Source organism: Telmatherina bonti, assembly GCF_933228915.1.
Source record: "Telmatherina bonti genome assembly, chromosome: 7".
Lineage (NCBI taxonomy): Eukaryota > Metazoa > Chordata > Actinopteri > Atheriniformes > Telmatherinidae > Telmatherina > Telmatherina bonti.
In genome coordinates, this window is record NC_136625.1 from 8683264 (window position 1) to 8706739 (window position 23476).

General features: G+C 42.3%; 1 protein-coding gene across 1 annotated transcript; it reads right to left on the bottom strand.

Moving 5' to 3' along the window:
• Positions 1-109: 109 nt before the first annotated feature.
• On the bottom strand, positions 110-21093 carry LOC306758123 (uncharacterized protein; the record flags this gene model as incomplete). The annotated part of the gene is given in 6 exon segments (XM_079243335.1): positions 110-498; positions 2513-3566; positions 3572-3979; positions 4049-4124; positions 12912-13057; positions 19435-21093. Coding segments are annotated over 6 exon segments (3732 nt in total).
• Positions 21094-23476: the final 2383 nt, after the last annotated feature.

A 23476-nucleotide genomic window follows, 5' to 3' on the forward strand; every position in this document is an offset into this window, starting at 1 on the left:
TGTTCCTACCCTCACCTATGATCATGAGCTGTGGGTCGTGACCGCAGAACGAGATCTCGATTACAGGCGGCTGAAGTAAGTTTCCTCCGCAGGGTGGCCGGACTCTCCCTTAGAGATAGGGTGAGGAGGGATGGGGAGAAGGGGTCTTTCGTTCCCCGGGGGCACGGCTGGTGCACTGGGGTGCGGCCTGGCCTCCACTCGGCGGCCATCTGGGGATCCTGGTTCTCCATTGGTGTGGGCTGGACCTTCTGCTCACAGGGTGTTGGGGGTTGCCTTCGGGCTCTTGGGAATCCGGGGGGGCTCTGGCAGGGCCGGTTCTTGACGGTCTGGGTCCGCTGGGGCCTGTTCCCCCTGACTGCGGGGAGCTATGGCTGGGGCTCCCCTCCGATGCCTCCCCGGTGGGTCCATAGCTGGCTCTGGGATGGGGTGGTTGGATCCTGTGTTTGGGGGTGGCTGCCGGCCACCTGGGTCTCGGGGTCCTCCTGGCCTGCTCCTTGCCTTTGTGTGGGCGGGGTCATATTGGCATGACCACTCTTCTCTGAACACGTTCCACTCTGCATGTTTTGCATGTGACACAGTCACTGAGTTGTGTGCAGGATTACTCACTAAGAGCTTGTTTTCTTTGTCTCTCATCTATAGTTAACCTGATTTATGTCTATGGTGCTCCTGACACTTGATAGTCTAGTCCTCTGCAGGAGAAATCTAAGAATGGCCTGTTTGTGTCTAGAAGTGTGAATGTGTCGGTACATGCGTCTATAAAGGCAAATGCGTATAGGTGTACATGCGTACATTTATGCAAACCTCTGTTTTTTCCTTCTTGCTCTTTCTATCTCTCTCTTTTCCTCTCTCTCTACGAGGTGTTTTCTTTCTCTTTCCCTTTGTCTTTCTGTTGCTCATATCCTCTCTGTTCTGGTCCAGCAGTAGAAACTCTATTACAATCATTCAAAATAAAAAAAATAAATAAATAAAATAAAACTCCAGAAAATCAAGGGGATCATCATACCAATCATGCTCCCCTTGACAAAGTAAGTTCGCTCAGCAGAAAACACCACCCAGACCATCATTCTGCTTGCTGAAATGCTGGACAAGAAAAAAAAACAAAAAAAACAGATAGGGTGAGAAGCTCGATCATCCAGGAGGGGCTCAGAGTAGAGCTGCTGCTCCTCCGCATCGAGAGGGACCAGTTGAGGTGGCTTGGGCATCTGGTCAGGATGCCTCCTGGACCTCCCCGGTGAGGTGTTCAAGGCACGTCCCTCATGGAGGAGACCCCGTGGAAGACCCAGGACACGCTGGAGGGATTTTATCTCTCGGCTGGCCTGGGAACGCCTCGGGACCCCCTCCGCAGAGTTGGGAAATGTGGCTGGAGAAAGGGAAGTCTGAGCTTAGGCTGCTGCCCCCGCAACCCGATAAGCAGCTGAAAATGAAGATGAAGATGAAACTTGATATTACACAGTATGATGGTCGGTACCATCTCATATGTATATCAAAATATTCTATTACTGCTAAGCCCAATTATTCTAATATTAAAATTGTATGATTATGATAATATAATTAAAATTCACAGGACCATGTGTTCTGTTTCATAACTACATGTATGATGTTTAAAACAAAAAAAAAAGTGTAAAAATCAATTTAGTATTCAGCGAGTTATGACTGAAACCCACCCACTGACACTTCATTGTGCCTGTCAAACAGATTACACGGGAGCGGTTACCGGTCCAAGATGGCGGCCCCACGGCTCGTCAGCGCTAATAGGCAGCAGCAGTTGATGCAGTGTCTACTCTTTATTAATGTCTATGTACCTACAAACGGTTCTTTATCTACCATAAATTAAACCAAACAGGAAGTCTGCCATTTTGTTTTTTTATCACAACAGAAATCACAGGCCACATCTTCAGGTCCAAGCTAGTCATGTATGATGATGGTACTTTCCCGAACACACCTACATGTCAGTATTCAGTCAGACTTTGTTCATTTTTTCAAAGTTTATTTGTTTGTAAAAATGGACTTTGTTCTGACATTAAACATGATGAATGATCTGATTTCTTCTCATCCTGGAAATGAGTGTTTCTGAACATCTCATCATTAGATACCTTATTTGTTGTTGATTTAGAAAAACAACATCTGATCTGTAGAGCAACTAAAAGTAATTCCATGTAGAAAATGATTTTTACATTTCCAAAGTGTTGAGAGTAAAATAATGTGTGATGAAGGAAGGTCTGCTGATTTCTCTGTTTGGCTCCATGAAGTGGAAGAGAAACAACAACATACAAATACATCAATACAAATATTCAACACATATTTAGAGAACAGAGAAGTTCAGATTTTCATGTGGAGAAATATTGATGGAAATAAAAATCATCATTAGCAGTGATTTCCTCCAAAAAGAAAGAAACACAAGAAAAACCAGCAAATTAAAAAAAGTCAAATAAACAAGAGAACAGCAGAGCAGAGACGTCACAACAATGAACTCTCAGCAACAAGCAGAGAAAATAACTTTACTTCACTTTACACAACTCAGCACTGGATCCAGGACCGATCCTGAGTCCAGCATAGAGCGGCTGAGTGAATGTGGTCTGGACTCTGTAGAGGAGAGTCATGGTTTCAGAGACGCTGTAGAAGGACAGAATACCTGCTCTGTGATCCAGGTACACTCCTACTCTGGAGGACAGAGGACGTGAGATGAAGGTACTTTTGTGGTTGTGGGAAAATATAAAATTGTTTTGGCCACAATCTAATGACCAAGATTTATCATTATTTCCAAATCCACATTCATTCCTTCTTCCTGCTCCGCTGATATTCTTGTATGCGACTGCTACAGAAACATTTCCTCTCACTTCCACCTCCCAGTAACAACGTCCAGTCAGACTCTCTCTACTCAGAACCTGACGCCAGTCAGTGAATCTGTCTGGATGACTAGAATAAGACTGATGTTGATCTGCAAATGTCACCTTTCTGTTCTTCTCTGACAGTAACAGATATGTGTGTGCTGTGTTTGGATCCAGTGTGATTTCACATGAACATCTTAAGAATCCATCTCTGCTCTTTGGTTCTAGTTCTGGTTCTGGTTCTGGTCCTGGTTCTGGTTGTGACAGTAAAACATCCACATCAGTGACTGCCAGTGAGATGTTTGTCCATCTGTCTGTCAGGATGTCCTGTAGTTTATCTCTGAGCTCTGACACAGCTGCTGTCACATCCTCAAAGTGTGTGAGAGGACGGATATTGATGCTGGATGAGTGTGTAGACTCACTGAGTGCTGACAGTGAGGGGTAGTTGTGTAGAAACTGGGTGTGATCCTCTGTGTGTGAGAGCTGCTTCAGCTCAGCGTCTCTCCTCTTCAGCTCAGTGATCTCCTGCTCCAGCTTCTCCTGAAGCTCTTTGACTCGCCTCACTTCAGTTTCCTGCTGGGATCTGATCTGCTGCTTCACATCAGAGCTTCTTTTCTGGATGAGATGGATCAGCTGAGTGAAGATCTTCTCACTGTCCTTTACTGTTGTATCAGCAGAGTGATTGATGGCCTCCACCTCCTGTTGAAGCAGCTTCACATCTTTCTCTCTGTCCTGGATTCATAATGAGGCTGAAGGTGTTTCTCACAGTAAGAGGCCAGACAGAATAAACAGGACTTGATGGCTTTCAGTTTTCTTCCAGAGCAGACATCACAGGCCACATCTTCAGGTCCAGCATAGCAGTGATCAGCAGGAGCAGCTTGGAGTCCAGTCTGCTTCAGCTCTTCCAGTAAATCAGCAAACATGGTGCTTTTCTCCAGGTCAGGTCTCGGTATGAAGGTCTTCCTGCATTGAGGGCAGCTGTAGATTCCCTTCTGATCCTCTCCATCCCAGAAGCTTTTAATACAGTCCATGCAGTAGCTGTGTCCACAGGGAATAGTCACCGGATCCTTCAGGAGATCCAGACAGATGGAACAGCAAAATTTCACTCGGTCCAGCTGATTTCCCTGCTGCGCCATTTTCCTCTCGGCAGTAAGTGTCAAACAGTTTCACTTTCTCTGAACAGAAAGGATCTGTGCGCTCTGCAGGGCAACAGATCTCACATGAAGCAGGAAATGAGTCTTTGCAGCAGCTGCATGTTCCACCATGTTGCTCACACCCATCCTGATGCAGAGAGATCTGTGGAGGGGCGGGAACAAGGAAATATCTGCTGGGAGCGGCTACAGGAACTAACATGTAACATGAAATGCTTCATCTGCAGGATCAGTGCAGACTTTGAACAGATCTGCTTCTGTTTCAGCCTCTCGTATGTTTACAGTTCTGCTTCAGAGACTCTCCACAGAGACGATACTGACATAAACATGTAAACTTCAAGTGTAAATTCATTAGAAATAGACTTTATCAGTGTTTTATGAGGAAGAAATGGAGACACTTTGCTGTTGCTGCTGATAATGAATCAGGTTCAGGATGTGACACAGATGTTCTTCCAGTTTATTCAGGTTCAGACATAAAAACAAGATGTTCAGGTTGAAGGAAAACCAGCTGCTTTGGAATTAAACATGTTCATCATTAAATGGAATATTATTTAATATGCTGTGTGATCTGAACCTTCATGAGTCCATCATTCAGTCCTCCATCAGAGGACCTCAGAAGGGTTAATCACTCCTTTGTGGACAGCATGGTAGATTATAAACAAGAGCAAAGTTCTACAATGTGACTTATGGAGTCAGAAAATATTGGAAAACTAAGATCAGAACGTTGGTTTAACACATCTGTATATTTGCAAATCCGTCATGGAGGCAACGGGGAAACACATGACTCTTAAAGGGACAGTACACGATTTACTTACATTCTTTATTAATGCAGGATTGTTGAAGAGGTTATTAAATGATCCTGAAACACACTTTGTGGATTCATCATGTGATTGTAAACAGTTCTTAAATCTACTTTGTAAAGCAGCTGCTACAGCTGTTGTGTTGCTGAATAAGCTAAATTCATGGGAGGAGTTTGTACTCTGTGCAGACGACATGTACAAACAGCATCTATAACGTCATAAAATAAAAGGCAGGAGATGAGAATGTGAGGTCAAACTAACCAGCTGCAGACGATACTCTGATAAAAACTACAAATACACACTTTAAATCCACATTATTGATGTTTATCAGGTTTTAAAAGGTTCTCCGTCTCATTGATTCTTATACAGTTTCCACTAAAAGCTGCATAAGAGTCAGAGATCTGCAGCTTCTGCTGGAAGATGTGCAGAAATGATTGTTTTCATCTCATTATTAACTGTTGCTGCAGTCAAGATGGATTTGATGAGAAAAAGTATTAAAAGTTGTAATTCAGTGTTCAACCAGCAGGAGGAGGAATAACTCCACTGAAACGTAAAGATCATGAGGAAAATGTGTGTGTTGGTGTGTTTTCTCTGCGTCTGCATCTTCTGCACTGTTAGATACATTTTGGTGGGAAAAAAAAAACATCCGACCGTGATTGGGGGCCAGAAATTGACACCCTGGTCTTTCTGTTCTGGCCGACCAGCGCCAGCTCTTCCCGTGTGGTTGCCAGGGCTTTAGGAATGCCTCAGGCAACCATTCACCGAGCCGTGCACAGGGTGAGTGGAAAGATCGCCGGCCTCCTCTACCAAGTGGGCCGCCATCTGACTGCAGAGAAACTCCCTCACCTGGGTTGCCCTCTTCATCCATCTAGCTGGGTCTGCTGCCTTCAGCCGAGTGGTGGGGGCGATTGATGGTTGCCATGTCCAGGTGAATCCCCCTGCAGAGGATGCTGCCTTTTATTTTAACAGGAAGCTGTTCCACTCAATCCAGCTGCAGGCCATCAGCGACGACACTGGGAGGTTTCTGGACGTCTTCGTGGGATACTGTGGGTCAGTTCATGATGCCCTTGTCCTGCAGAACAGCCCCATCTACTACCAGCAGTCCTACCCCCCACCATGTTACTGCATCCTTGGAGATGGTGGCTACCCCTGCTTGTCACTGCCCATCTGCCTCGTGACGCCTTGCAGGCACCCTTAACCCGAACCCAACCACCTGCAAGCTTGCTACAACTGCTGCTTGTCAAAGGCCAGATGTGTTGTGTAGAAGTCTTTTGGGATCCTAAAGACCGGCTAAAGGTCCATCTTCTTGAAGGCTCTGGAGGTTAATAAGAGACATAAACCTTTCCAATAATTGTATGACTAATCTCCCTCCTTGGGTAAAAGTTCCACTGAACATCTGGAAAAATATACAGAAGAATAGAGAATTTGAACAAAACACACAAATATTACGCTGGACAGCACATGACACAATTCATACCTGCTAAATTAGACAGAATTAGATTTAAAAACTGGGAACGTCTAGGAATCATTTCATTCTCAGTGTAAGAAAGCCCTACAGGTCAAAGTCCAACAGCACCCTCTGCTAGTGGAGAATTAATGTTGTTGCAACTTGTTGGGGCATGTCCAGCCACACTGACAAGCAGCAGGCCAGCTCACAAGCAGACTCTGGGACGCTACCAGGACTTTCTGTGTGCTTTTGTGGTTTTGTGTGCGTTCTTGAGGAAATGTTAGTGCATTCCAGTTCTTAGTTCTTGATAATCTTATCGCTACCTGAGTTTGTGATGTTTTATGGAAAGATTTATGTGAATTTGAGTTAACTAAATGGCCTGTGACAGTAGTAGTTAGCTTTGCCCTTATTTGCTACTAATGCAGCCAATTTGGATGCTCATAGAGATTGTTTAATTATGCAAATTAAGCTTGAAACGCCAATATTGCAACTCAGTTTGTTGTAATTGTGACCATGCTTGACTAATTATATTTAATTCATTCATTCATTCATTCATTTTCCAAACCGCTTATTCCAATTCAGGGTCGCGGGGAAGCTGGAGCCTATCCCAGCTGGCTTTGGGCGACAGGCAGGGTACACCCTGGACAGCTATTTAATTCAAGTAATGTGGTTTTGCTGTTAGTTATGCTTGTTTCTGGTCATATTTCTGTTAGGCTTGTATTGTTTCTCTGCTAATATTACACTGGTGCTCTCATATTCTGTTTTAGAAGCAGTTTTTATATAAGCTGTGACATTTGAAGATCTTTAAAATCCTATGCTAATTCAGTTGTTCATTTGTACATATTTAACTGAGTAATCTTGAGTATGTTGTGATACGTCTTTATTATTCTATTTTCAGGCCACACACACACACACACACACAGACACACTTATGTAAAGATCTTCAACACCGGAAAGGCCAATGCCAATCTTCATTAAAGAAGATAACCTGATCTCTCCTTTCAAGTGCCTTGATTCTCTAACCGGGATCATAGTCCATAATCTGCCGCCTCAACCAGCAATCCTGTTATTTCGAGGCTCACCCTCAAACACTCAATAATCACAGATAATAAAGGACTAATGACCTTCCAACAACTTAAAAACCACTTTAATCTCAAGAAACACAACTTTTTCAGATTCCTCCAGCTGAGACATTATTATAACAAAAACATTAAGTGGACAACAGAGAAAGGTGTGTACGTTATTAAAATATTTATGGAGGGATATGAAGGTAAAGTCAATAGTAAACGGATTTCCAAGCTGTATGCATCCTTGCAGCAGGAGAGGGGTCGCTCCACCACATATGTCCAAGCCAGGTGGGAAAAGGAGACTAATGCAAAGATCGATGAGGAGGACTGGCTTCACATCTGCACAACACAGTCATCCACTTCAAGCTCTGGCTGGTGGAGAGAGTTTGCATGGAAAAATATCCTGAGATTCTTTCCGACCCCAAAGATCAGAGGGTCCCAAACCAACAGGCCTGAGTTCGGTCACTGCTGGAGGATGTGTGGCAATACGTCAGCAGGTCACTTCCACATTTTCTGGGAATGTCCTACACTTTCAGTGTTGTAGGGGACGTGATTAATGAAATCAGATCAATTTTAGGCCTTCATATAGGATCTTCTTTCATTCTTTTATATCTGGGGAATCTGCCAGCAGAGTTAAAGAAACAGGACAGATACCTGTTACAAATTCATAAAATCAGTTGCAAAAAGGCAATAACCAGAAAATGGCTCGGTAAAGAACCCCCCATCTATCTCAGTTTTTGATATAATGTTCCATCAATGGAACGTTTGACCTTCTCTCTGAGATATGCAAGTAAATGTGAGATATTTTGGAAACCCTGGACAACCTATTTGAACTTAAAGTAGCAACTAGTTTTACCCCATGCAGTTGTATTTGTACTGGGTAAATTTATTGTTTTATCAGTCAAATGTTGATTCAATGGGAGGTTGAAATGATCTGTGATCGGTTGATTTGGTCTAGCTTGTAATTCCCATTTGACTGGTCATGCCTGCAGGGATCGGAAGGGGGGGCTCTACACGCATGCTTCATTCACGCCAGAGCTGCTGCAGGTGAAGCATCGTGTCTTGAGTCTTTCTCAGTATATGCCCGTTCCAGGATTTGACTCCAGCCCAGGTTCCAGGGTATAACACATTACTTTGCAATCTGAGAAATGAAACCTTGCCCTTTGCTGCTGCCAAGAGCCTTTTTGAATAGGAAGTATAAAACACTTTATTTGAACGTTGTGGCCTGTGATCCACAACTTCTGCTAATTCATGACTTTCTATGTGCCAGACCTGAACTGACCCTGTCTGCTATTGTTGCTGTGGTTATTGGTCTATTTTCCCCTCTTACATATTTAAATACCTGAAAACAAGAAAAACAAAAGTTTTTTTGTTTTTAAAAAAGTGATGTATTTCAGTATGTAGAGCATATTTTGATGCCATACATTACTAAAGCATCAGATTTAGTGAAAGCTGGACGTTTTCCTGACTCTAACATCTCATTCCAGTTGCTCCTCTAAACCTCTCTGACCTTCACATATGGATTTAATTTGAGATGATTTAACTAAAAGCAGCAACACTGTGTTCCTCTCTGCAGTTATTTTTATCATCTATTAAAAAACTGTCAAAATCAGGTGAATGAATTCACAACATTTTCCTTGTTGTTTACAGGAAGAAAGAAAGGAAGATGTTTCCAACAAGCAGCAGACTTAAAGTTCTGCTGATGTAACAGAGGAAGCGTCCTGTTACCATCCATCCTCCATGACTCCAGACATCAGATGGATTTTCCACATCAGACCAACTCTTCCACTACAACTAGACAGACTCTGTATCCTGATGAGGGACATTAAATAAAGCTCCTCTGGGAGCCAACAGGTTTCCTCTCAGTCAGAAACGTCTGAACGGGAAAGTTTCTCTTCAGTCTGACAGAGATTTTCCTTCTCTTCAGGAATCTCTGCAGCAACAGGTTCCCACACATCTAAAGACCAGAGGAAACGTTGCTTTTATTCACTTCATTCAATCAAATATTTACATTTTATTTCATTTTCTATCGTAACTAAGTTATGTTCATTTGATATCTTTCCTTTATGACATTTCACTTCTCAGTAACAGTGTGAGTTTTGCTTACGTTTCTAATTAAATGAAGGTCTGAAAGGAAGGTAACAAGGAAATATGTGGACGGAGAACAAGGAGTGTTTTCAAGTTTTTCCACATTCCAGAAGAAGTAGAAGTTTATTTCCTCATTTTTGTTATATAACACACGTTAAATATTCTTTTCTGCTCCTGTTTACCTCAGGAATCAGTAGATCCAGTTTGGTTTTGGTCATTTACAACCAACCGTCTTTCAGACTGCATCTCCTCGCTGTAGACGGACCTTTTTAACCCATTTTCAACTCATGTCTGATTATAACAAAAACCTGAACAGCACAAATCTTATTTTTCAGCTGTGACCCAGACCACTTTCACATCATATTCAATCAAATGAAATCAAACTGTATTTGTATAGTACTTTTCGTGCTTAAAAACAATACAGTGTTTTACATTATAACACAATTTACATCAAAATAGATAAAACACACACACACACACCCACCCATTGTCCCCTTTCACCCACCCACAACCACCCTGACCCATGCCCTATTAGCCCATTACAGTTAAAAGAAGATGAATGGCCAGGTGCATTTGTACCAGATATGCACCAGATAAAGAAACAATATTTTCAGGGAGCCTCTACACAAAGGGTCACCCCCAACCAAGACCACCCAGGCCACCACCATGGGGGCCACACAGGTCCGGGCAGACAGGACCTACGCTACAACTGTAACGCTGTGGCGCTGGATCCCGACCCACCCGACAGGGACAGCCCCCACAGCAACACCCATGCAGTCAGAGCAGGGGCAGCCCTCGGCGAAGAGGACCCCAATGAGGAGAGAGCTGGAGTGATAACTAAACTAAAGTAAAATCCATTTAAAAAATAATAAAATAATAAAATTTTTACTAATATGTAAATAAATATATAAAATAAATCAATCAAATGATCTAAAAAGATGTAAATAAATGTGGAATAAATTTCAGCTCAGAGTCAAAACATAACACCCAGATTTCGTACACACTGGGAGGATTTAAAACTCTGCAGTTTGAACGAAATGATCTCTCTCTTGTTTTCAGGACCGATGATTAAAACTTCAGTCTTTTCCTGCTTGAGCTGTAAGAAGTTCTCTGCCATCTATGACTTTATATCTAAAATACAGTTTAAAAGGGTGTTAATTGGCTCCAGGTCATCAGGAGACACGGCGATGTAAAGCTGTGTATCATCAGCATAGCTATGAAAATCAATGCCGTGTCTCCTGATGACATCCCCAAGTGGCAACCTATACAGGTTAAAAAGTAATGGGCCTAAAATTGATCCTTGGGGAACCCCACATTTTATTTTATGGGTCTTTGAGGAGCAAGTATCCATACTGTCGATCTGTGAGATAGGAGTAAAACCATTTTAAAACAGTACCTGAGAGGCCCACCAGACATCTGAGTCTGTTTAATAAAATCTGGTGGTCTACTGTATCGAAAGCGGCACTGACATCCAGCAGTACCAGGACAGAAAGTTTGTGTGTATCCAGATTGCCTCTTAGATCATTCACAATCTTTAAAAGTGCCGTCTCAGTCCTGTGGTTTGTCCTAAAACCAGACTGACACTTTTCTAAGATATTATTCCTGTTTAAAAACTGGTTTAGCTGAATGAAAACAACTTTTTCTATCATTTTACTAAGAAACGGCAAGTTGGATACAGGTCTGTAGTTATCAAGAATGTTGGGATCCAGATTACTCTTCTTCAGAAGGGGCTTCGCCGCCGCTGTTTTAAAGGCGGTGGGGAAGACACCCGTCTGACAAGAGTAATTTATTATGAGTAAAAACTCAGACTCAAAGAAGCCATAAAATGTCTTGAACAGGGATGTGGGAATAGGGTCTAAAAGGCAGGTTGTTGGGTTCAGCTGGGAGAAAACTTGACCAAGCATCTTCGTATCAACCAGGACAAAACTCTCCAGCTTCTCCTCGGGTAAAAACAATGCTTTAGATTTGTTCAAATCAACACTGCATTTAGATAAAAGACTGGATCTGATAGCATTGATCTTACTTCTGAAGTGGTCTGCGAAGTCCTCACATGCTGTTTGTGATGGTTGCATGGAGGACTTATTAAAACCAGTGTTTATTAAAATATCAATGGTTTTATAAAGGAACTTTGGATTACTTTTCTTGACAGTTATGAGTTTTGAGGAGTGATCAGTTCTTGCCTGTTTTATTGTGTTATTATAGATTCTTAGGTGATCACGCAGGATTTCATAGTGCACTGCAAGTTTCGTTTTTCTCCATCGTCTTTCTGCTCTCCTGCAGTTTTGTTTCAGCTCTTTTGTTTCTTCAGTTCTCCACGGTGGCTTCAGTTTGGTTTTTACGGTTTTTAATACAAGTGGAGCTGCTGTATCAATTGCTGTTTTTAATCTATTATTAAACTGATTAACAACTGAATCGCAGGAAGCAGGTAAGATCTCAGAAGGTGTTTGGTATAAAATTTCAATAAAATTTTCAGCTACTTCAGAAATAATATATCGTTTCCTCACAGTTCTCACTGAGGCCCCCTGCTGGTTAAAACTGGTGATGTTAAAAACACACGGTAGTGGTCCGAAATGGCAAAATCCACGACAGAGGACACACTAACTGACAAGCCATAACTAATAATTAAATCCAATGTATGTCCTCGGTTGTGAGCCGGCTGTTTACTATGTTGTGTAAAGTTAAAACAATCTAATAGACTTAAAAACACTTTTGTCATTGAATCAGAGGGATTGTCCATGTGTATGTTAAAATCACCAGATATGATGATAAGATTGTGGGCGGCATGTATTGCTGATAAAAGTTTGGAAAATTCACTGATAAAAGCAGCATCATGTTTGGGTGGTCTGTAAACAGTGATGCAGAGGATATGGGGACTGTTATAAACAAAAGCATGATGCTCAAAGGTGGTGTACTGATCTAAAAGTATTTGTCTCTTATTTAGGAGCTTATTTGTTATTGATGCAGTACCACCACCTTTCTTGTGACTTCTAAAGGAGAATAAAAGATTAAAATTTGGTGGTGAGGCCTCAGTGAGAATAACTGGTGCATCTATACCCAGCCATGTTTCAGTTAAAAATAAGCAATCAGCCTTATTATCTAAAATCCTGTCATTGATAAAAGAATTGTTAAAAAGGGAACGTACATTTAAAAGTGCCATGTTTACAGTGACAGGTGACTTATGGACTGTGTGGTTGAATTGTTGATGCTTTGGAAGAGTTCTGAGATTATTAAGGTTAGCAGAGGAACTATGATGGAATCTGGTTTTATATCTTTGAGTAATGATTATAGGGATTGGATGGTTATTAATAAGAACAGAAGGTCCACGTCCAGGATTATATGTGCCAGAGGTGGAACTAAAAACATAGGAACAAGGCCCTGGGGGACATCAATTGGTGGGGGATGGGTTAGTTGGAGCAGGTGTGGGAAGGTAAGTGGAACGTGCATGCTGTAATCCATAGGCCAGGTTGGCGGACAAAACGCGGGTGCCAGCTCGGTTCAGGTGGAGACCATCTGCACCAAAAAGATGTTGCCTTTCCCAGAAAACGTCAAAGTTGTCTATAAAGTTGATGCTGTGGGCGCTGAAGGCAAAGGAGAGCCAGGTGTTCAGGCTGGGCAACCTGCTGAAGCGGCCCACTCCTCTGCCGCAGGTGGGGGTGGGGCCGGAGATGAAAACGTTCTGCTGGAGTGATGGCAGTTTATTATAAAGCTCCATGAAATCATGCTGGATGATGACACGTTTTACCTGAGGGTTGGAATCCAGCAGATAATAACTAAGTTATGTTCATTTGATACCTTTACTTTATAACATTTCACTTCTCAGTAACAGTGTCAGTTTTGCTTACGTTTCTGATTAAATGCAGGTCTGAAAGGGAGGGAACAAGGAAATATGTGGACAGAGAACAAGGAGTGTTTTCAAGTTTTTCCACATTCCAGAAGAAGTAGAAGTTTATTTCCTCATTTTTGTTATATAACACACGTTAAATATTCCTTTCTGCTCCTGTTTACCTCAGGAATCAGTAGATCCAGTTTGGTTTTGGTCATTTACAACCAACCGTCTTTCAGACTGCATCTCCTCGCTGTAGACAGACATTTTTAACCCATTTTCAACTCATGTCTGATTATAACAAAAACCTGAACAGCACAAATCTTATTTTTCAGCTGTGACCCAGACCACTTTCACATGTGGTGGTCAAGGTCAAGATGACTTTGTTGATACGTGGAGGTAGTTTGGATTTACAAGAAAAGAGAGGCAACCCTTTGTACAGAAAGAAAACAACAACAGATACACAAACGCACAACCATAAAAGAACGGGCACTGATCTCATCAAGGGCCGAGACGTACATGTGTAAAGACTTTAAAAACCATAAAAGAAGAATATATACATGAAAACACTAAAATAAATGACAATATAAAAAACTTGGTCACAACAGGTAAAAGACTGAGGTAGGAGGACAAAGAATGAGTCAAACTGTAAACAATAAAATCAAATAAACAAATAGAAGCTCTAGTTCTCCATCCTGATGACATGAGCTGGGACTCACTCACCAGAGGGTCGTCACTTAAAATGGAGCTGGCTATTCGCTGCATCTCTCTGGTAAACAGCGACTCCAGACTCAGCTGAGGTGACTGGACCTTTTAATGATCAGGATGTCTGAGTTCCTCATTTTGACAGACGGACTTCCAAACCATGACACAATAAAAAAAAATGCTAAAACAGATTAATAAAAGCACAACAAAAGAGTGTCATCATTGTTTAGTTGACATGTAAACAGGACAACGTCTGCAAGCAGAATAAATGCTGGAGCCCCTTTTGTCACACATCTTCACAGTTTGCTTTTATTTCACTGTGCAGTCAAAGAAGGTCCCAAGGTTTTTAGAAAACTGCAATTTTCATAGTTTGTCTCTTTATAATGAATCTGGAAAATTGGCTTTTTCCTACAATTGTCACACCAAAGCTGTCAACAAGGCCATGACTGTGTTCATCACCTTGGAGCAAACTTATAATCGCGACCAGATTATCCAATGGGTATGATGGGCACAGGCCCAGAATCCCACACCCTCTCGGGGTCCATGTAGGACCAAGCGGCAACCTCCAGCAGTTAAAAGTAAAGCCTACGCAGAAGTGCAAAAAATTACAGTTCCCCCTTCATCCACTAGGGGCTCCAAATCAGAGCAAATCCCCATAGACTCCCATGTTAAAAAGACCAGCTTCACAGCAGAAATAAACATGTTTACAGCAGGAATAAACATGTATACAGCCTGGTTCAAAAATCCATTTTCGGTTTAATAGATCAGGTTTACCTTCATGACAACTGCGGGGGGAGTGGATTTTTTTCTAACTCGCCCGTTTAAAAGTATTTTAATCTCGAAGTTTGGCATATTGGGGGCGTGTCCTTTTGATTGACAGGTATCTAATCTGTCAATCAAAAGAACGTAGAACAACCGCGGTTTTTAGCCGGTTAACAATGTGACTTAGCTTTAGTCCGCTTAACTCCGTTAGCTGGTTAGCTCCTGTTATCTCCTGGTTAGCTCGGTTAGCTCTTAGCTACAGAAAGCTCGATGTCAATCATCCACCATGACACTCACAGCCCCCCTCTCAGCTTCATCCATTTGCCCATATATGTATTTTTCGGGCGAGACGACACGCATGACCCTGCCAAGATGGTGATGGTAGGAACCGCCCACCGAGCTTCAACTCAACTATTCAGCAACCTACGGGTGACGTCACAGAGGCTCCGCCCATCTCTAAATATACAGTCTATGTGTGGGACCCACGTAGGGTAAATGACACCAGTTTGGACATGAAACCAAATGTACATAAAAGCCAGATAGTTCCACCACAGTGTCTAGTGTATTGCTACTGGTACCACTGGCTGAGAGATGTTAGAAATGTCATTTCACAATTCACAATTTTCACAATGGTATGGTGAGGAACGGGGCCCCTGGAAGACTCTGGGCCCAGAGACCTGTGCACTTTTAATCCGGCCCTGCTTATAATCACAGAATCATCTGGATATTTAAAGATGAAACAATCTTTAAAAGAGCTTTGACACATATTTGTGTGAATAATAAATAACATGTTGTGGTGAGCCTGTAGAGGAACACACCTTGTCTGATTAAAGCTTCTGTGTCCTGTTGGTCAAAACATTTACAATCCAGCCTCATAAATGACTGCTTCCATTAAAATGTTCTAAAAGCCTCTTGGTTAGAATATGAGGTTGAATTGTGTTCAAAACGGAGGAAAAGTGGATGAATAAAGCCGAGCATGACGCCCCCTCCCCTCATGATGTTTAAGAATGAAGTAAAGCAGGGTGAGAGGGGCATCGTCAGCCCCTCTTCTGGCTCTGGAAGCAAACTGCAGTCTATCTTATTCACATTCTGTGTTTTCCAGGATCTCCTGACGTTCCAGTTCTTCAAAGATTTCCACATCAAAGCAACCAGTCTAAAAGCATTCATTGTTTGTGGACAATTTGATTTGGGGACCGGGACAAAAACAGCATCCTTCCATACGCTGGGGACATGCTGTGTTTCCAGTGATTCTTAGATTTATTATAAAAGACTGGACTCAGATCTTTTGTACAGTATGGAAGTAATGGGCCACAGATGCTGCAACATTAGTTCCATATCTGATGGTTTTACAGAGATGTCAGTCTGAACGTTCATGCCATATTTTCTCTGACTGTTACATCGTTGAAGTGAGGCAGCAGCTTTTGCCTCATTGTCGTTCTGCAACACTTTCTCAGGATGCTGAGCTATTATACAAGTTTCTGCTGCAGCTTTTACACACTCGTGTTCCCACTAACCTGCCCACTCTGTCCAAAAACACATTTCCTGAGTGTCAACACATCTTTGAACATGTGAAGTCGTTGTTGATTGGTGCTCCTGTCCTGCTACAGAAAGGTAATGATGGAGATGATCTTCCTGTGTGTTTCTTCTCCTGTAAGTTTAACTGGTACCAGTTCAACAACTCCACCACTGAGACAGAAAACTCTTTGCTCTTTATTCCAGGACATTTGTTGTGCAAACAATCTGAGTATCTGTTCATGGCTTTGTATATTTTTAAGGCAGTGTTTCCCAGTTGGCCCAGTGATGGACTGGCGTCCTGTCCAGGGTGTACCCTGCCTCTTGCCTGCTAATTGCTGAGAAAGGGCTCCAGCTTTCCCTTGACCCTGAACTGGACTTAGCGGTTTGGAAAATGAATGTTTTTTAATGGCGGTCCTCAGGACCCGCTGCCCTGCATGTTTTAGAGGCAACCCTGCTTTAACACACCTGATTCAGATTCATGAACTTCCTCATCAAGCTCTTTGCAGCCTGTTAACAAGCCATTCATTTCATTCAGGCTGTGTCTGTTTCATTTGTTTAAAACAGAAACTAGTCTGAGCTCTGGTCTAAATCATGGGATTTTTCAGAGAACTGAGCCAATCAGCTCTTCTGCTTCATCACATGTTGCTTCCAGCCATCATCCACCTGCAGGTCTGAAGGGGAGGGAACAAGAAGTATGTGGACAGACTGGATTGTTTCATGAGGAGAGGTTGGAGAACCAGACTGTTTGTTCCTTTCATATCAGATTATTTTCCATCTGAAGACACTGCTCATCTAAACTTGTTGACTCCTTTTAAGATGTAGTTAGGACAGCTCAAACAACACAAGACCTGAGGATTTATCTAAGCTATGAAAGGAGAATGTTCTGCATTCATGTCTCCATTTGCATCGCAACCAACTCTTTTCTAGACATGTAATTACACATCAGGACAAAACGGGAAAACAACGTAAAAGCTCTAAAATGAATATTTACACACCTCCACTGTGATTTTAAACACAAATAATTCTTGTATTACTTGGAAAATAAAATACAAGCAACAGTAAATAACAGAAAATCTGCCGCTACGTCACTCCTCAGTTTCAATTCAATTTAAATTTTATTTATATAGCACATTTAACACAACCTCCGTTGACCAAAGTGTGGAACAAAATTAAAACCAAATTAAAAGCATGCATACTAATGATATCAATAAAACTATCTTTGATTTAAAAGAAAATACTACGGGGACAACGGGTAAAAACACAGTAAAACAGGTAAAAACACAACAATAAAACCCAACTAAGAGAAAATAAATGAAGTCAGTAGCCATGGAAATAAAAAATAAAAACAGCCAAGATATCCTGTTTAGCTAAGTTTTAAATGCCAGGGAGAAGTAATGGGCTTTCAAGCTGGACTTAAACTGCTCCAGGGAGCATGAGGCCCTAACAGAGAGGGGAAGGCTGTTCCAGTCTAGGAGCTCCACTGAGAAAGCTCTATCTCCCCTAGTTCTGATCCTGGTTTTAGGCTCTGCCAACAGGAGCTGATCTGCAGACCTTCAGGCTCTTGACGGAGCATAGAGCCGCAGAAGCTCAGTTAAAAAAGATAAAATGCAAACATTAAAAACAATGAATAAAATCTTAAACTGGACTCTAAAAGTAACTGGGAACCAGTGAAGGGAGACCAGTACAGGAGTAACGTGCTCCCATCGCTTGGTTTTTGTCAAGAGTCGGGCTGCAGCATTCTGCACATTCTGCAAGACCTCAGATGAGCTAAAGGCTTCAGAGAACAGCTGTCGAATGACTCCAGCAGCAGTTTTTCTGTGTTTAAAGTGAAATAAAAGCTGAACATGAGCGTCTAGAACAAGCAGAAATCTCTGGGACAGAACTTTTTCTGTGGAGGGAGCAGAACTGTGGACCTCGCTGCCACTGCAGGTCAGAAAGGCCTCTTCACTGTTTCACTTTAGTTATTTTATCTTCAGCACTTTGTTCAGCAGCTGCTGTTATTAAAATGCTTTATATAGAAATTTGCTTTGGCTCTTTATCATCTTTTTTTCTTTGTCAATTTCTTTCTTTTAACTCTTTTAATTCTCCAACTAGTGACTCTGGAGGCTCACCACCATCATTCTTGTGTCTGGCTTGTTGTGTAAAAACTACAATCTTCTTAAATCCTAAAACAGCTGCTGGTTTACAGCTTCATTTCCTCACATTTATGAAGGAATTCATTGAAGTTTTCCTGTAATTTCCTGTTAAATCCCACATGGATGAAATATTAACAGTTTCTTCTTCTACTGAAATCTATTTCTAGAAGATGGAGGTTTTGTTTTTTAGGTTTTCTGTTCTTTTAGAGAGAAGGGGGAGAAACAAAAGACACTTTAAGTAATCTGGATTTATGAAACATCTGTGGACCTACAAGGTATCTGTGAGAAGAAGAAAAACACAGAACTGTAAGTACTGATAAAGTTACCTACATGGTACATTTAGAGAAAAGCTTTGTTCACACGAGTCCCAACCTGCAACACTGATGCTGCATTCAGGGAACCTGGGAAAGATGGGAGAGAAGACTTTCCAGCTTTCAGTGTTCCAATCAGCTTTCAGGCTGGAAGTAGAACTTGTAGATGTGAGATTCAAGTTTGCAAACACTCTGAACTCTTCATGGAGAATAAAGGAAATAAATCTGGAAGAAAAATGTTTCATTTATTCCACAAAAAGACTTTCTTCATTTTTTCAAAGTTTATTTGTTTGTAAAAATGGACTTTGTTCTGACATTAAACATGATGAATGATCTGATTTCTTCTCATCCTGGAAATGAGTGTTTCTGAACATCTCATCATTAGATACCTTATTTGTTGTTGATTTAGAAAAACAACATCTGATCTGTAGAACAAATAAAAGTAATTCCATGTAGAAAATGATTTTTACATTTCCAAAGTGTTGAGAGTAAAATAATGTGTGATGAAGGAAGGTCTGCTGATTTCTCTGTTTGGCTCCATGAAGTGGAAGAGAAACAACAACATACAAATACATCAATACAAATATTCAACACATATTTAGAGAACAGAGAAGTTCAGATTTTCATGTGGAGAAATATTGATGGAAATAAAAATCATCATTAGCAGTGATTTCCTCCAAAAAGAAAGAAACACAAGAAAACCCAGCAAATAAAAAAAGTCAAATAAACAAGAGAACAGCAGAGCAGAGACGTCACAACAATGAACTCTCAGCAACAAGCAGAGAAAATAACTTTACTTCACTTTACACAACTCAGCACTGGATCCAGAACCGATCAAGAGTCCAGCATAGAGCGGCTGAGTGAATGTGGTCTGGACTCTGTGGAGGAGAGTCCTGGTTTCAGAGACGCTGTAGAAGGACAGAATACCTGCTCTGTGATCCAGGTACACTCCTGCTCTGGAGGACCGAGGACCTGAGATGGAGGTAATGATCTTGTTGTAGTAAAACTCAAAACTGTCTTCGAAACATTCTAATGACCAAGATTTATCGTTATATCCAAATACACATTCATTCCCATCTCCTGCTCTGCTGATATTCTTGTATGCGACTGCTACAGAAACATTTCCTCTCATTTCCACCTCCCAGTAACAACGTCCAGTCAGACTCTCTCTACTCAGAACCTGACACCAGTCAGTGAATCTGTCTGGATGACTAGAATAAGACTGATGTTGATCTATAAATGTCACCTTTCTGTTCTCCTCTGACAGTAACAGCAGTGTGTGTGCTGTGTTTGGATCCAGTGTGATTTCACATGAACATCTTAAGAATCCAGCTCTGCTCTTTGGTTCTGGTTGTGACAGTAAAACATCTGGATCAGTGACTGCCAGTGAGATGTTTGTCCATCTGTCTGTCAGGATGTCCTGTAGTTTATCTCTGAGCTCTGACACAGCTGCTGTCACATCCTCAAAGTGTGTGAGAGGACGGATATTGATGCTGGATGAGTGTGTAGACTCACTGAGTGCTGACAGTGAGGGGTAGTTGTGTAGAAACTGGGTGTGATCCTCTGTGTGTGAGAGCTGCTTCAGCTCAGCGTCTCTCCTCTTCAGCTCAGTGATCTCCTGCTCCAGCTTCTCCTGAAGCTCTTTGACTCGCCTCACTTCAGTTTCCTGCTGGGATCTGATCTGCTGCTTCACATCAGAGCTTCTTTTCTGGATGAGACGGATCAGCTGAGTGAAGATCTTCTCACTGTCCTCCACTGTTGTATCAGCAGAGTGATTGATGGCCTCCACCTCCTGTTGAAGCAGCTTCACATCTTTCTCTCTGTCCTGGATTCTCTGCTGGATTTCTTGTCGACTCACCTCCAGCTCTCTCTGCCTCTCAGTCCTTTCTGCTGCAGCTGAGACCGTGTCGTGGCCTTTATGTTCATCCACAGAGCAGAGATAACAGATACGCTTCTGATCAGTACGGCAGAACATCTTCATCACCTCATCATGACGAGAGCAGATGTTCTGCTGGAGGTTCTTGGAGGGCTCCACCAGCTGGTGTTTCTTGAATGCAGGTGATTCATAATGAGGCTGAAGGTGTTTCTCACAGTAAGAGGCCAGACAGAATAAACAGGACTTGATGGCTTTCAGTTTTCTTCCAGAGCAGAAATCACAGGCCACATCTTCAGGTCCAGCATAGCAGTGATCAGCAGGAGCAGCTTGGAGTCCAGTCTTCTTCAGCTCTTCCAGTAAATCAGCAAACATGGTGCTTTTCTCCAGGACAGGTCTCGGTATGAAGGTCTTCCTGCATTGAGGGCAGCTGTAGATTCCCTTCTGATCCTCTCCATCCCAGAAGCTTTTAATACAGTCCATGCAGTAGCTGTGTCCACAGGGAATAGTCACCGGATCCTTCAGGAGATCCAGACAGATGGAACAGCAGAATTTCACTCGGTCCAGCTGATTTCCCTGCTGCGCCATTTTCCTCTCGGCAGTAAGTGTCAAACAGTTTCACTTTCTCTGAACAGAAAGGATCTGTGTGCTCTGCAGGGCAACAGATCTCACATGAAGCAGGAAATGAGTCTTTGCAGCAGCTGCATGTTCCACCATGTTGCTCACACCCATCCTGATGCAGAGAGATCTGTGGAGGGGCGGGAACAAGGAAATATCTGCTGGGAGCGGCTACAGGAACTAACATGTAACATGAAATGCTTCATCTGCAGGATCAGTGCAGACTTTGAACAGATCTGCTTCTGTTTCAGCCTCTCGTATGTTTACAGTTCTGCTTTAGAGACTCTCCACAGAGACGATACTGACATAAACATGTAAACTTCAAGTGTAAATTCATTAGAAATAGACTTTATCAGTGTTTTATGAGGAAGAAATGGAGACACTTTGCTGTTGCTGCTGATAATGAATCAGGTTCAGGATGTGACACAGATGTTCTTCCAGTTTATTCAGGTCCAGACATAAAAACAAGATGTTCAGGTTGAAGGAAAACCAGCTGCTTTGGAATTAAACATGTTCATCATTAAATGGAATATTATTTAATATGCTGTGTGATCTAAAACTTCATGAGTCCATCATTCAGTCCTCCATCAGAGGACCTCAGAAGGGTTAATCACTCCTTTGTGGACAGCATGGTAGATTATAAGCAAGAGCAAAGTTCTACAATGTGACTTATGGAGTCAGAAAATATTGGAAAACTAAGATCAGAACGTTGGTTTAACACATCTGTATATTTGCAAATCCGTCATGGAGGCAACAGGGAAACACATGACTCTTAAAGGGACAGTACACGATTTACTTCCATTCTTTATTAATGCAGGATTGTTGAAGAGGTTATTAAATGATCCTGAAACACACTTTGTGGATTCATCATGTGATTGTAAACAGTTCTTAAATCTACTTTGTAAAGCAGCTGCTACAGCTGTTGTGTTGCTGAATAAACTAAATTCATGGGAGGAGTTTGTACTCTGTGCAGACGACATGTACAAACAGCATCTATAACGTCATAAAATAAAAGGCAGGAGATGAGAATGTGAGGTCAAACTAACCAGCTGCAGACGATACTCTGATAAAAACTACAAATACACACTTTAAATCCACATTATTGATGTTTATCAGGTTTTAAAAGGTTCTCCGTCTCATTGATTCTTATACAGTTTCCACTAAAAGCTGCATAAGAGTCAGAGATCTGCAGCTTCTGCTGGAAGATGTGCAGAAATGATTGTTTTCATCTCATTATTAACTGTTGCTGCAGTCAAGATGGATTTGATGAGAAAAAGTATTAAAAGTTGCAATTCAGTGTTCAACCAGCAGGAGGAGGAATAACTCCACTGAAACGTAAAGATCATGAGGAAAATGTGTGTGTTGGTGTGTTTTCTCTGCGTCTGCATCTTCTGCACTGTTAGATACGTTTTGCTGGAAACAAAAAACATCCGACCGTGATTGGGGGCCAGAAATTGACACCCTGGTCTTTCTGTTCTGGCCGACCAGCGCCAGCTCTTCCCGTGTGGTTGCCAGGGCTTTTGGAATGCCTCAGGCAACCATTCACCGAGCCGTGCACAGGGTGAGTGGAAAGATCGCCGGCCTCCTCTACCAAGTGGGCCGCCATCTGACTGCAGAGAAACTCCCTCACCTGGGTTGCCCTCTTCATCCATCTAGCTGGGTCTGCTGCCTTCAGCCGAGTGGTGGGGACGATTGATGGTTGCCATGTCCAGGTGAATCCCCCTGCAGAGGATGCTGCCTTTTATTTTAACAGGAAGCTGTTCCACTCAATCCAGCTGCAGGCCATCAGCGACGACACTGGGAGGTTTCTGGACGTCTTCGTGGGATACTGTGGGTCAGTTCATGATGCCCTAGTCCTGCAGAACAGCCCCATCTACTACCAGCAGTCCTACCCCCCACCATGTTACTGCATCCTTGGAGATGGTGGCTACCCCTGCTTGTCACTGCCCATCTGCCTCGTGACGCCTTGCAGGCACCCTTAACCCGAACCCAACCACCTGCAAGCTTGCTACAACTGCTGCTTGTCAAAGGCCAGATGTGTTGTGTAGAAGTCTTTTGGGATCCTAAAGACCGGCTAAAGGTCCATCTTCTTGAAGGCTCTGGAGGTTGGCGTGAAGTATGTGCCAGAGGTCATGGTCTATAGAAGAAGAACTGATAAATTTCCCTCTCCCCTTGTTAATAAGAGACATAAACCTTTCCAATAATTGTATGACTAATCTCCCTCCTTGGGTAAAAGTTCCACTGAACATCTGGAAAAATATACTGAAGAATAGAGAATTTGAACAAAACACACAAATATTACGCTGGACAGCACATGACACAATTCATACCTGCTAAATTAGACAGAATTAGA